A 15,272-nucleotide genomic window follows, 5' to 3' on the forward strand; every position below is an offset into this window, starting at 1 on the left:
ACTTATTACCATTTAATGATAAAGGTCTAAGGTACATGCTGTGGATCATTTAACAATTATCTTTGATTAATTTAAACTCTTAAGAGGGATTTATCAAACTAAAATGTTGTTAAATGTGAAAAAACCCAGACGGAATAATGAATAAGCAATAGGATCAACCTTACAAGTTTTATTTGTAAATTTCAGGCATCACGGTCAAACAGAGACAGGTTAGTGCTCATGATTATTTTTATATCACAACTAAAAGGTCACATAAGGTGTTTTTTTTGGTGTATTTGAACAAAGTGGGCTCCAAAAGACTAAGATTTTTTTTTTTTTTACAATGTAATGGACGAAAAATACACATTAGTTCCAACTGATTGTCAATGTGGCTCTCATTTAACAAAGCGGACAATGCTAAAGCTGGGTCACGTACTGAAGCCTGCGACACTGCAAAACATCAACATGCATCCAGAAACACAGGAGAATAATAAACGGGACAAGTCCATTTTAATGCCCAACGTATTCCTCTGACAGAATATTCAAACATAACGACCTCTTTCCAACAGTTACCATACCCGCATTTTAGAGATGACACCATGTGTCCATTTTTCCAATTACTGGTCCAGCTTGCAAGTTTCCCCGGCACAGACAAATGCCGGTTCACCCGTCAGCCTCAGCTCATACAAGACTTCCACTTTTGCAACATTTACAGAGATGGAATAGAAAAATAAAGGCACTCATCATTAGGAGCTCTTGCCACAAAAACAAAAAAGCTCCACAATACTGATGTTGACTTCTGGAAATAACACAGTACAGGTGGTGTTTAACAGTGATCGAATGGACGTAGTGGGCAGACGCTTCGACACATTTAAAAAGTGTGCGCTTAAAACAAAAACATTTGGTTTCATAACTGGCCTGTTGAATTAAAACAAGTCTAAACTTATATTAAGAAATAATTAATCTTAATAAGAAAAAAAAGTCTAAAACAAATAACCACTGCACCATTTCCAAGCAGTATCCAAAACCTCACTTGAGTTATTCTTTATTCCTGTGTACAGTGTGTCCTACCACTGTCAAATTAGCCTCTTGTGCTTTGATTCTGCCTCAAAGTCGAAGAGAAAAAAAAAAAGACAAGTTTACTCGCAGTAGAGTGTAATGGCAGTGCAGCCAAACACTGGCAGTGTTAGAGCCTAAATACATTTGTAAAAAAAAAAAATAAACCTATGAAAACACGATTTCTCATTTAGATGAAAACTTTTTTCACATTCCATGTTGTTATCATGATTTTTCTATGGCCGTTAAAATCCCTGTATTAGTTCATGATCCTCTAGTGGCCCCTAGCGGAGGATAAAGACATGCGTCAAAACATCAATCAGAAAGAGATTGTGTGTGGACTGATTGATATAACATGGACGGGTGGCTGATTAAAAAAAGAAAAAAAAGGCTCTACAAGAATTGAGGTTAGTATTTGTAGGTCAGAGTTGCGTGCGGCAAGCTGAGTATGAGGTTTCAGGCTGAAGGAAACGTCGTTCTGAAAAACTTTCAGTTGAAGTCCGGTTTTTCTGGGAAGGTGCAACCTGCTCTTCTGATGATGACGTTACCGGCGTAGTGTGCAGCCTTCACGCACTGATCCAATGGTTTCTCCTGGACAAGCTCCGAAAGGAAACCTGCAGCACATAGCAAAGACATGAACAGACATCCACAGAAAACACTGACAAGATGCAAGGCAACCTGGAAATGTATCAAATGAAAACAAAGGAAAACCTCACCTCCGACAAACGCATCACCTGCACCGTTTGTGTCAACAATGTTCTTGGGGTCAATCTTCAACACAGGGAAGGTCTCGACCTTGTCACCTGAACAGAAGTAGGAAGAAAAATTAGGCCTCTACAGTATCTTAGTAATTAGAGCAACGTCAGGAAAAAAAGAAAAGAAAAAAAAATGAAAATCTTACTTGAGGCCATGACGGTGTCGCCCTTCCCCTGGGTCACCACGACGACCCTCTGTCTCTTTGTGTTGACCTTTGGTAAAGCCTGAGCTTTCTTGGCTATTTCCTCAATGTCCTCGGTCTACAGACAAAATACACATTAACACATTAATAATTTAATAATGCGCATAGGCGACAATAATCATGTTCAAATGCTAAATGACACTTTAAGTCAACTCACCTCGAAGTCTTGCTCTTTAGCAAATGCAGCTGCCTCCTGAGGAACCGAACAAAGGGAAGATTTATATTTTACAAACAAAGATGGACAAAACCTACCACACAAGCACATGGTGAATTCATCTGTAAAGTGAAAGTCTGGCGTACCGTCTCGTTGCCGAACAGCACGTCAACGTAGGGCATGACCTGCATGAGATTGTCCTTGAAGAACTGGCAGATGAAGGGCGCAGAGAGGTTCAGGCAAAACAGCTTGTTATTTTCGGACGCGTGCTTCGCCACTTTCAGAATGGACTCCACAGAGACCGTCAGGAAGAAACCCTGGAAGGAATGGATGACACGGATGTGCTTTTTATATCTTGATGGGCTCTGATGAATCACCAGCAGTAAGGTCCTGAACAGGAACCGCACCAGTTTCGCCCAGAAATCCCCCTGCGGGTCCTCTGATGGCCACACATGGGCACAAAGGTCAAGTGATAGGACGTAAGATGACCTGAATGGTTTGGTAACTACTACTCACAGCAATATAGAAGACTTTAGCTTTTTCCACCAGCTTCCAGTTTTCTTCCAAGTCTAGATGCTTGTCTTTCTTATAACAATTAGCAGCAGCCAGGTTGGCGACCAGAGACCTAAGAGACGGACACACCAGAGACGAGTTATTAACTGATACGCTTTATAATGTGAAGACAAATGCAAGGGATTTGATTTATCCACCTGTTGTCTCCAGTGATGCAAGCTGCACACGTCCCTGTGGGCTCTTCATCTTGCTCGTAGTAGTGGGCGTCGATGTGGGACTCTTCGGCCTTCTGCTTCAGGATCTCCCCAAACTTGTCTTTGCCAATGCAGCCAAAGAACGTGCCCACATTGTGAGGTTCTTGGATCATCCACTGCAGAAAACAGCTCTGATCAGTATCGCTTGACTATCTACTCACTGAGGCGTTGCCACTGAAATTTTCCAGAGAATTCATGTAGTGACCGAACAGGAAGTTGGTTGGCTTGTGTGAACATGACTGACCTGAGCGATCTTAACAGAGTTCTGTGTGGCTCCTCCGGCATGGTACTCAACTTTAAACTTCTTCACCAGCTCCTCAAACCTGCACACAAAGACAAACGTGTTGTTTTTTAATTATTCAAAAGATTACTTGCCATGTAGATCTTGTTCACTTCTGCAAAACTGACACCGTCTTTCTGGGCTGCTGGCTAAGTGGCAGACAAGTTTCAAACTTCCTGTACAGACAAAGTAGAAATGATGGCTGCGTATGGTTTTGAGAAAAGACCAAACTGCGTCTGTTTGCCCCTGAAGGCTTATTCAAATTCTTAAAGAAATAGTTATGAGATCTTGGGAAATGTACTTATTCACTTTCTTGCCAAGAATTAAATGCTTGGGTAAAATAAGGCAACAGCATGTAGCCAGTTGTCTTAACTGTGTCCATCTCGTGGTGCGGATGAATGTAGGCGGACGGGAAAAACATTTCCTCAGGAAAATATACAATTCATACATGACTGATCACGGATTGCGCTATTGGACCCATTTACGCCTGTTACATAACACAATCACTTAAGCGGCACTTTGATGTTTGGCCTATGTCTCTGTCTTGAATTCTTCGTTGTATGAGGTCTAAATATAGACATCACATCCGCCCACACACAGACATGTGAGTGTGAGAGAGATGGTGCCGAGGTTTAAGGTTCTGAGACTAAGAAATTAAGTGGGGGTAATTGTCTATTCACTTTAATATATTTACATTTTTCTAACATATTTACATCTCTACCCCTCAGCACTAAAACAAGGGACATTTACCATTATGAATAATTAGTGACCAGCGGCTTCGCATTTAAGTCGACTGTAATGTTGGAAATCGTGTGTATGAATCTGTCATTAATAATTCATAAACATGTTTGCATGTAATAGTACGTTAAACTCATCTTTTTTTAACTAAACACCTGGCTACATCAAATACACACACGCACACACGACTCTTATCTCCTGCTGTTAAACGTTTGCTTACACACACACACGACTCTTATCTCCTGCTGTTAAATGTTTGCTTTCTCCCTCATCTCAGAGAGACTGGGAGGTGAGGTGTCCTGGTTTGCTATTGGCCGAGACCTGCTCTCTCTCTACTGGATCTGCTGCTCTGCCATTTGCCATCTATGAACGGAGGTCAATTGCGGTGCTTTCTGGTGTGTGCCTGTTTTGACTGGCCCGCTCTGGGACAGAGAGGGGCAAACTCAATAAGGATAAAGACGTCGGCTCTTCTCCCTGTGCAGACTACAAATCCAATTAGGCGACGTGTACGAGTCACAGGCCATATTCTACAGGAAATGTTGCAGCGTGCGAGATACTGACAGTGCTTTGTGTTTGTCCTCTGCCAGAATCTGGTCATTGGGTTTCAGAGCGTACCTGCAAATAATTAATAGAGAAAAAAAAACAAGCATTAGTTTTCTAAAATTAATCAGACCATTTTAAACAAATAGAAACAGGCTCATTCAAATGCACAAGTCCTTTTCCCTGGTCAACTGTAACTAGAAAACTACTGATCTGACTGCATAGGTTGGTGAAAGAGCTTTATTTATGATCATTTAAATGAATATGTAAGAAAGCAAGTAAATACAATGTCTGGACAGCAGCATAAGGATCCCTCCCTTTATAGGCATCCCTCAACCTTAAACGTCTACTAGAACACCTGCTTACAGCCTCTACGTTTGTCTGTGGGTTACACAAAAGTACAGAACCATTTTGCACCAAACTTGGTGGAAGGATGGAATGAAATACGGTATGGATTCGGGGAAAAAAACAAAAAACACCCATGCATATTTAGGATTGTTGGGGGTGGTGGAGGTATGTTCTTTACTAAGTTCCATTCTAGTTTGTAATGTAAACGACCAGGGAGAGGCACTGATTGCTGCACTTACTGAAAGTCTGATACACATCACTTTAATGTAAGGAGACACCCATCTTATTTCAGAATATATTAAAGCTGAATATCTGCTGGATGTACAGCTCTGCTGTATCCTGTGCTTATCTTGTATCTCCATTGATTAAATTACATCATAGAGCCTCTCTCTCCTACAGGCAGCCTCTCACAGGGGCAACCTCACTGACGCCCAATATCTATTTCACATGATTGGATTGTGAAATGTGCTTTGTGGAGACTTTGCAGCAGCAATTTGTCATCATTTCTTGTGTGTATATAATTATAGGGTCAATATAAATGGTACAAAAAGTGAGTAAATGTCTACATTTTTCATTTCCATGAATAAAGAGTCACCTTTGCAGTTTGCAACTACTGAGTAGCAGTTTAAAACCACTTTTGGGGCCATTCAGCAGTGAGGACTACAACTTTATTTAAGTGACAATTATTTATTCTGCTTCAGTCCTTTAACTTACTTGTCCAAGAAGTCTTTGTCCACTACAGCGCTGATGTCCAGCAAGGGATTTCCCATACCAAAGAGGGAATTAGAGCTGAAACACAAGGAGACTGAGTGTTAAAAAGAAAAACGCAGCTCTAGAGGAACCAGCTAAATCCTCTTACTTAACTCTATGTAACATCACTGTCTTTTTACATTAACATACCTGACACACAGTCCATGTTGGCTTTCAGTTCTGAAGCTGCTATTGATAATTAAACTGGGCTATGGAATCAGTTATAGCCTCAAACTGGTTGGTTGATTTATTAGAAGAGCAGACAATCCTCGCTTCAGCACATTGTCGAAATAAACTCATGTCTGCCGACTGAATGTGCTGGGTTTCTTTCCAAATGTTCATCATCAATTTTGCAAATCCCACTGCTTTGTTTCCATGTGACTTCAGGCACATGATTGAGCACTTCCCATTCACACAGACAAAAGCGGAAATAATTCAATTTCTCAGAGACAAAGTTGGGAAATAATGCAGACAAATAGTAGAAAATGGATATTATTGTGGTCGGCGTTGAGACACCCGTGTTGTGCCATTCACGGTGAGGCAACCTCTGGGCAGCTGAAGGCTCTGAGTGTGTGTGTGTTTGTGCACTCTGTTCTTCTCCTGAGGCAACTGCACACACACACAAGGCTTTAATATTTGCAAACCATAGTCTTGTGATGCTACGAAAACAATTTTAAGAGCAGCACAGCGGCATTACCACAACTGGGGCCCGACAAAGTGGGACAGCGACTAAAAAGGGCCACTCTGCACCATATGTCCACTCAATACTGAATAATCTGCGAGAAATGCTGAAGAAGCTATTGTGGAGGCATATTGACCATGCGTGCGTCGTATCTGTGTCTTGCTGTCGTCGTCACTTCTGCATGCTGGTTCCAGGTGTCACCACGGTCTCGTCTGTGATTCTGGGAAAACCCCAGACGCAGCAAGTCTTTGAACACAGCATCAGACTTATGTCATCTCCGCATGAACGTGTACTGGCAGGACCTACAATTTTCCCCCCTACAACCACGAGGACAAGATTTGGGGCCGCAAGAAGACGCAACGTGGAAGAAGGCTTTTGAAAATGCAGAGATGAGGGAGACAAAGTTGCCGAGACGTGACTCGAGCCACGTCGGTGGGCGTAGATAGACAACGCATCGACCGACGTGGCTCAGCCCAACTACCGTTTTCTTACAGCACAGAGCGACAACTGGGTTTCTGGAAACAAATCACACAAAACCAGAACCAGAACCTGGATTCAAGTCAGATCCCTTGTGGTGTCTGTGGTCTTACCTTGCAGCAGACATGGTGTTCCCTTCGTGTGTGCACTAGACACTGACAAAGCCTGTTGAGCGACCTGAAACCGGTTCAGAAAGACCTCAGCATACACTGGGCGGCCAGATCGATTTTCCCCTGCAACCGCGGCTCCTCCCACTGGAGGGCATCTGAAGGGGGAAGGCCCGGCGCGGCCAGTCTCTCTCCGGTGATAGGCTCGTCTTCGGCCGACTCCAGCATCGATCCGCTCCGCCAAGCAGCACAACGCCGTGACAGGCGTGCTGATGGCAAGAGATACCACGACGGTTTGTGATGTACAGGGGGGGTGGAGAGACGTCGCCCCCCCCCCAGGTGTCTTCAGAAGACGTGAACACACGACATATGAACGGCCATGTGACTGCCTCGCCATGCTGTGTTTGTTTTGAGAGCTTGTGCACGGAGACCGGACAGAGTGCATCGGATACAAGTCGGAGGATCTTCTCTCTGCAGCTTTAAACCCATGCAGGGGAGAGGAGGGAGGGGGAGAGGGAGGGGGGCATGTAGCAGACATTGGCACACACACCTGAGCCGGTCGCCAGAGTTAACGGACTCCACATGGCCCCTGGCCCGGTTTTACTACCGGCTAACTATTAGCCCCAAGATAACCGCGCCACGGGGACTTTACCCCGCGACCTCTACACTCGTAAGTCATTCAGACTTGTCTCCACAAACCCAACATTTTCCACCTCCGTTATTCATAACGTCTTCAGGTGAACACTTCGGAAGAGTGGAACCTCGCGTGCTCTGAGCGTCCAACCCCCTCGGAGGAGAGTCGTGTTGCTCCTCGCCTCGACAGACATGTCTGGGTGCTTTTTTCTTTTTTCTTTTTTCTTTTTTTTTACCTTAGTTCAGCAGAAGTCTCTTTGCTTGGAGACTTCGTCTTCTCCTCCTCCTCGGAAAGTTTGACTCTCTTGGCTTGAGGTTCATCGGACGCCATGGTTGACTGAGCGGTGGCACGTTGCAATTACCCCAGCCGGTGTGAAAATGCGGTAATGGAGCACAGTGGAGGAGTTTGATGCCCGGAGTGGGGACTCGCAGGCAGCTGGCGCCCTCCGCCAATCAGAGGTCCCACACGGAGGTGGCGTTACCTTTACACCAGGGCCAGATAAAGTGCTTTACAGAAGACACAAGGCATTAATGACGACGACATACGACGCAACGTCACACATGACAAGGATTAGAAAATGACAAGAATTAAATATAATAAATATGATTATAAACAGACTTTAATTACTGTGTAGTGCAGTGCAGGACGTGAACAAAATCTCAATGATCAATCAATTCAAATTTTGATCTTTGACATTAAAGTCAATCACCACCACTACTGACCAATCAGATCACTGGAGAGCAAAAAGCAGTTATTATTCTATAGTATCCTGGCTCAGGAGTGACCGCCCACTATTAGAACAGCTTTGGTTCCGGAAGTGAATTTCCGTTTCACTCACTCCATTGACGTTTCCTAGGTCCTCTTATAAAGATTTTTTTTAAGCCAAACCATGTCAATAAACCACGATATGAATCATTAACATGAAACATTTAATTCGGAGCATCAAAAAAAAATATTTTGAAAAATGGAGAAAGGCCAAAGGTACATACCATGGTCGGACTGGTAGCAAAATCTGGCCCTGGCAATTTTGTCTTGACCGTCCCCATTTTTCCCCAAGATTGCACCGCAATATCAGGCTATTTAATAGGCTAAATAGATATTAAGTTGGTGGCGCCACTAATGTCACAATTCAGAACTGCCTCACTCACGAGTCACAACTGGAACAATTTTTTCCCAACATTGCAGCAGCCCTGTGGCCCTCAACTTGGCAGGCCCATCTGCTATTTGCTAGAATTGCCAGATTGCTAGTCCGAGCCTGGTACAGACTGTACATAATTATTTTAAGAGTGAAGGAACTACTTATTCCATAAACCTTTGCGAATGTCCTTCCAATGACTCCAAGAAACCAGAGACGTCGATGTTACACTTTAGGATTGTGGGTAGTGTAGTACTTCTCAATGACATCGGCAATAAAACATTTCTTTCCTAAAACATGGTTGGTATGGTACAGACGTGTGTCTTCTACAGGTTCATATACCATTGTTTCACAAACTCATGGCTTGTGATAAATCAACCTTGGATGGTTACGACATAATGGCTAATAATCAAAATATTGTTTCAGAATATGAATGGGATTTTCCAGACTTTTCTTGTGTCCACTCTGGTTTTAAAACAGTTTCTAAAAAACAGAGGGAGAGTTTATCACACTTAATAAATACACAAACTCATTAATATTAGAGTTTAATTTAAATACAATAAAGATTATTTGATTACGACAGAATCTCTGACAGTGTTTTAATGTCTTATTCTATCACTGCAGCATGAGGAGAATGTGACGAAACAAAGTAATAAAAACGTAATACTGTGTCTTTAATTAAAACAATGATCCACAAATAATCCATTAACTTATCCTCTCCTTGATTGTGTGGAGAAAACAAATAAAATGTCTTTGATAACGACGTTAAAGCTGCACTTTTGAATTGCTTTACCTGAACAATGGGTCAAATTTACCTATGAAATTTAAAAGATTCACCCTTTCCTGCCTTAATTAAATGCACAAGTTCAAAAAGGCATATTTAGACCTATCATTAGCTCCTTAAAATGAAAATATAATAAATATTATTATAATATAAAATCCAATTAATGTTTTTAGGGGTGAAGGGACTTTAGCATTTAGTATTTAGCATAATAAAAGTCAAATATTTCCCTACTACTTATCTCATTCATTATTTTTTTTACAATTCATAGGTGTTGTTGCTTTGCTTTTGTTAAATCTTTGCAATCTGTAATTGCTCCTATAAGAACTCTCGATTCACAAGGTCAAATAAAGTTCTTCAAAAAGACTTGTTACTGTATTATTTAAAAAATAGTAGTCTACATAAAAGTCTTGCGGTTGTTGTATTCTTATTTTTGAAACCAAGCTCAAACGCCTGAAAGACTTCACTCGGGGGAACGAAACTCAAATAGCTGGCCGCAAACGTTGCCTGACTAAAATGTGTGATACTTTGCTCTGAAAGTATCAACCAGGTTGACACTAGAGTTGCTTGGCGTCTGAGCCCTGCGGAATATATACCAGTGCGTTATTAATGGCGTCCTGGCCTTTTTGGTTCGATTTATCGACATAAAATCGTGAGTACGTTTCGTTTACGTGTCCCGAGATGTGCAGGCGCCTCCTCAGCGACCACACACTCACTTCTTCTGCCATATTGGCACCGACAGTAAACCGCTTTGACTGAGTCAGCTGGAGTCGGCAGGTAAAAGTTTTTTAAAAATCTGCTAAAAGTTCATTTTGTACATTATCTCATGTTCCTTGTTTCCACGTCGTTTGCTTGTTTTATTTTTATTACCACGATGCATTCGGTCAAAAAAACCAAACAAGCCCAGGTGGCCAGCCGGTGAAGTGACCTGAGGCTGGAGTTACTTCTCCAGGTTGACAGTCGGTAAAAGTCGATCACATTTGCACTGCGTTCTTTTGATTTGTGGCTCGACCAAGGACCGATGTGGACCTACTGTTTAAGAAAGACAACAACCCGCTGACGTGATGTGTTTGACACGAACAACCGCCTCCTTGTTGCAGCTGAGATGATCCACAGCCTGTTCCTGATTAATCACTCGGGGGACATCTTCCTGGAGAAACACTGGAAGAGTGTCATCGGCCGCAGCGTGTGCGATTACTTCTTCGAGGCCAAGGAGAAGGCGGTGCAGCCGGAGAATGTGCCCCCCGTGCTGCAGACGCCCCACCACTACCTCATCAGCGTCTACAGGGACAAGCTCTTCTTCCTGTCCGTCGTGCAGACCGAGGTGCCGCCGCTGTTCGTCATCGAGTTCCTGCACCGGGTGGCGGACACGGTCCAGGTGCGCTCTCTGTCCGGACAGAGGCCCGGATATGTAAATAAACAGTAAAACAGAAAACAAGAATTAACAATAATAATAAAGCAAAATGATCGGACCGCTGCAGGCACACAAAAATAATAATAAACAAAAAACACTTGAACGTAAAAAAAAACATGGAACCATGAACATGAATTCATTCAATTTACATATTCGAAAAGGCTAGGAAAGGGTGTAACTTATTTAATCCCACCTCTTCTCCATTATTACTAAAAATGTTTATAATTTATAATATATTGATGACCACCAATCTTTAATGTGACCATAATTATCCTACTTCTTATTCTTTTCTCTTATATCGACTACAACTCAATATTGTTTTATATTATAATATAGCTATCAAATGTAATGCAATGTGAATGACCTGTGATGTACAATATCTGTCAATGTGTGGTTTTGATTGACTGTGTTCACGGTCTGACATCAGGCTTCTTCCCTGAAATTATCTGATGGGGAACAATTGCACTTGTTGGAGCTGAAAGTACATTTGCTGTAAAAGACGCAGCTGGAGAGCAACATGCAGTCCCTACTTTGTCGTTTGAGAGCATTAAAAACTGTTGTCAGCCGTCTCCCACTATTACATACTAGAGCTTTGATAGTTAGTTGGTTATGACAGAAAGATCATCTGCAATTCATGAAATTTTTCAAGCAAAAATACTCACCTGAGCCTTTTCGGCAGTTGGTTTGGTTACTGTTTTTACGCAACAGGAAACTGACAATCAAAAGCTTCTGGAGTGTTGGTCGGACAAAAGAAGCAATGAGACCACACCATCTTGGGCTCCAGGGAATTTTCACAAGCTGTTGGTGTGTAGTATCTCCTCCTGATGCAATGCTCAGAGGACATGGAGGATCTTCTCACAGCCACTACGTGTTAAAACAATTTTCACGTGGCTTCACAATGTGAAGTTGAAGTGGCTGATATCTATGTTTGTGCAAGTATTGCATAATCTTTCTTCGTTGAAAAGTTTGTGGCAACCCACCGTGACGTCACCCATTGGTTTGTGAACTGCCGTTTGGAAGCCTTGAGTTTTGCATTTTTGGCCAGCACCATCTTGGTTTTTTGAAACCAGAACTTATGGTTAGGTATATTTGGAGAAGCAGGGGAGTGGGTCTGACTGAGAGCTCTTCCACTGCACGTTTACCTATACACCTGCCACCGCGCACCTATTGGACGGTACTAGCTGTCAATCACACTGTCACATTGAAGAAGACTTGAAACTAGTGATTGAGACCATAAACTCGTCAGGAAAATGTTTACTGACGTTCTAAGGTGAAAAGTAGAGTAATTTTCTCATAGACTTCTACAGAAACTGACACGCCTCCTGCTGGTCATTTGAGAGAATACAGGTTTCAGGCACTTCTGCATTGGCTTCACTTTCCAGACCTGGTGACTACATTCATTTTTATATACAGTCTAAGGCAAATCTAGTTTATTGTACACGCTGCATGTATACAGTTAGCATACTTTAATATGCCACAAGCTTTTCTTCAGGCACGTGTCTGTCGAGAGTTTGTTTATGCGTAACAGGTATTTTTGTCATCAGGACTACTTTGGAGAATGCTCAGAAGGCGTCATCAAGGACAACGTGGTAACGGTGTACGAGCTGCTGGAGGAGATGCTGGACAACGGCTTCCCGCTAGCAACAGAGTCCAACGTACTCAAGGAGATGATCAGGCCTCCCACCATCCTGCGATCAGTCGTCAATACGCTCACAGGTAAACGGAGGTCACCCCGACTCTGGTGGCAAACGTCTGACCTGCTGTTCACTCATCTCTGAACCAAATCTGAAATCAAATCTGCAGTGTTTGTGTGCATTTTAAGGCTTTTGCCTTTTTTGTGTCTTTTCCAGGAGGTAGCAATGTTGGAGATACGTTGCCGACAGGCCAATTGTCCAGTATCCCGTGGAGGCGGGCTGGTGTCAAATACACCAATAATGAGGCGTATTTCGATGTGATTGAGGAAATAGACGCCATTCTGGACAAATCGGGTACAAACAGCCACATGTTTTGCCCCATAGATGAACAGTAGTTATGACAGAAATGTTCGACATGACTGAATCCAGTCATTTATTAAACATGGCTGCATTGCTTTCAACCTTTTTCCTTCAGGTACAACAGTATTTGCAGAGATCCAGGGTGTAATCGAAGCCTGCGTGAGGCTCACTGGGATGCCTGACCTGACTCTATCCTTCATGGTGCGTTCATGTCCTCCTCACTCTGTGTTTCTCGCTGTCTGCTTGTGTAAAAACTTGCTCACTGGCTTTGTTGTCGTCGCTGCTTTTTTTGTTATTTTTTTGGTGACAGAATCCCCGTCTTCTGGATGACATGAGTTTCCATCCTTGTGTGCGGTTCAAACGCTGGGAGTCAGAGCGCATCCTTTCTTTCATCCCACCAGATGGGAACTTCACTCTCATGACCTATCATGTCAGCTCTCAAAAGTGAGCACAGGCGTAGCTTTGTGTCTAAGTCATAATTACAGGAAAAAAAATAAGTTTATGTGTGAATAAGCAGCAGGTATAACCGAACATTCATTTGGTTTTAGTCTGAATATAGGTGATTGATGAATCGGCCTCACGTGTTTATTGTCGCCTTGGTCAGTTCTGTCTGTTGCCATCCTCAGTGTCGTAGCCCTTCCGGTGTACGTGAAGCAGAACATCAGTTTCCTTGAGACGGGATCCTGCGGTCGCCTGGACATCACCATCGGACCCAAGCAGACTATGGGGAAGACGGTGGAGGGATTGACGGTCACCGTGCACATGCCTAAAACCGTGCTCAGCGCCAACCTCACAGCCACACAGGGAAACTACACCTACAACCTCGCTACCAAGGTAACCAACCACACGGGGTTGACGTCAGCAGTGATACAGAGGGTTTGTTTGAAATTAAGGTTAGAACACCTTACGTTTTACACCTTACATGCCTATCATGTTACATAGACAATGTAACATCAAACCACCTGTTAAAAGCATTAGATACATTCTGATCAATTAGTCAGTTTGAAAAAGACATTCGTTTGGACTAGTACAAAGTCATTCAAGACTTAAGTAACTCTACAGTAATGCAATGGATGTCATTTTGCTGTAAATTGTGGTTTCACAGGGAAAATAAGTCTGAGAATAAAAAGCATGTTGTTTTATTGTCCTTACTCTGTCTCAGGTTCTGGTTTGGGACATTGGAAAACTGAATCCCCAGAAGCTTCCTAACCTGCGAGGCAGTCTGAGTTTGCAGGCGGGAGCCCCCAGACCCGAGGAGAACCCTGCACTTGACATCACCCTGAAGATACAGCAGCTGGCAATATCAGGTAATTGTAAACTAGACAACTAAGTTAAATATGCAGTGCCACTCTTTCTCTCCTGATGCAGTAGATTTGTATTTTGAGCCGTTTCTCACTTGGCATCACTCTCCTCTGCACAGGTCTCAAGGTGAGTCGCCTGGACATGTACGGGGAGAAGTACAAGCCGTTTAAAGGCGTCAAGTATTTGACGAAAGCGGGGAAATTCCAAGTGCGGACCTGAGTAATGACAGTCCATTGAGGCCAAAGGTCAACAGTCCAATGTGCCAAATAGGAGGCGGTGTCACCCACACCGCATGGTCATCTCTCCAATAAGTCTCACATATACTCCAGGTCATCGTTATTAATGCACAATTTTTTGCAATCTAACAGTTATTTATGACTTGTCTGGCATTACATAGATGTGACTGGAGGGTGTTTGTGCCCTGTGAAGGGATGCCTTACCTTTTGAAGTTGAAGTGCTATTAGTTTCTCTCCTGTTTAAATGTACTTCATTGTATGAACCATTCCTCTTTAATTTTCTGGACTATCTTTTGAATATTATTCTCTTTTTTTTGTGTTTAACACTTTCTAAGTGTTGCCTTAGGGGGAATATTTTGGTTTGAAAAAGGGACACTCAGCTCACTGCCTCACTCCCCACTACATCAACACACCTACTGTTTACAATCCTACGTGCATGTTACTTGATAGGTAAATGGCCTTGCATTTGAAAACCATCTTGCATATCTAATGTAGCTCCAGTGTGTCTTTGGTGCAGAAATTTTCGCACACAATCTCTCTTTAACGTGGCCTTGTAAGAGTAGGTCAAAGCACAAACTGAACGTTTCCACGCCCTAAGAGAGCATATCCTAAATATATCTTATATCTAAAGTACAAAATTAGACTTGGGGATCACAACTATCTGCAGGCCCTAGAAACGAGCCAGGCGGTCTCTTGGGAGCAGTTGTGTTAAAAGCGCCAGACATCTACAAAACATCCTCACGACCTTGAAGGCAACCTCTTAACTCAGCACAGCATTTGCACAATCAATTGTCCATGTGGAAAAAAATACTACTTAAATCTCTTGTAAGAAGTTGAATTTGTATTTTAGTGTACTATATAAGATGTCTTATAAAAGCTTTACAACAATGTGGTCACATGCCTTTTTTTTCGAGCCAGCATCGCTCTTGACTTTAATCTG

At 42.7% G+C, this 15,272-nt stretch overlaps 2 protein-coding genes across 4 annotated transcripts; one reads left to right on the top strand and one right to left on the bottom strand.

Annotated features, from left to right (window-relative positions):
* Window positions 1-154: 154 nt before the first annotated feature.
* adka (adenosine kinase a) lies at window positions 155-7,983 on the bottom strand. 2 transcript variants are annotated; one of them, XM_035605311.2, is made up of 11 exons: window positions 7,706-7,983; window positions 5,535-5,609; window positions 4,494-4,547; window positions 3,159-3,237; window positions 2,858-3,030; window positions 2,664-2,772; window positions 2,294-2,464; window positions 2,151-2,186; window positions 1,937-2,051; window positions 1,752-1,838; window positions 155-1,649 (listed from the first exon to the last, which is right to left on the bottom strand). In XM_035605311.2, the coding sequence occupies exons 1-11, from the start codon at window positions 7,798-7,800 to the stop codon at window positions 1,525-1,527; spliced, it is 1,119 nt and encodes a 372-aa protein (XP_035461204.2). In that variant the 5' UTR covers window positions 7,801-7,983; the 3' UTR covers window positions 155-1,524. The 2 variants fall into 2 exon arrangements, with proteins under 2 accessions (XP_035461204.2, XP_035461205.2); XM_035605312.2 differs by lacking the exon at window positions 7,706-7,983 and adding an exon at window positions 6,843-7,110.
* Window positions 7,984-9,897: 1,914 nt separating this feature from the next.
* ap3m1 (adaptor related protein complex 3 subunit mu 1) lies at window positions 9,898-15,220 on the top strand. 2 transcript variants are annotated; one of them, XM_035605310.2, is made up of 9 exons: window positions 9,898-10,038; window positions 10,487-10,764; window positions 12,345-12,516; window positions 12,651-12,788; window positions 12,910-12,995; window positions 13,105-13,238; window positions 13,421-13,628; window positions 13,957-14,101; window positions 14,215-15,220. In XM_035605310.2, the coding sequence occupies exons 2-9, from the start codon at window positions 10,492-10,494 to the stop codon at window positions 14,313-14,315; spliced, it is 1,257 nt and encodes a 418-aa protein (XP_035461203.1). In that variant the 5' UTR covers window positions 9,898-10,038; window positions 10,487-10,491; the 3' UTR covers window positions 14,316-15,220. The 2 variants fall into 2 exon arrangements, with proteins under 2 accessions (XP_035461203.1, XP_035461202.1); XM_035605309.2 differs by having other exon boundaries at window positions 10,004-10,163.
* The last annotated feature ends 52 nt before the right edge of the window (window positions 15,221-15,272 follow it).

The sequence above is a fragment of the Scophthalmus maximus genome, chromosome 10 (genome assembly GCF_022379125.1).
Source record: "Scophthalmus maximus strain ysfricsl-2021 chromosome 10, ASM2237912v1, whole genome shotgun sequence".
Classification (NCBI taxonomy): domain Eukaryota; kingdom Metazoa; phylum Chordata; class Actinopteri; order Pleuronectiformes; family Scophthalmidae; genus Scophthalmus; species Scophthalmus maximus.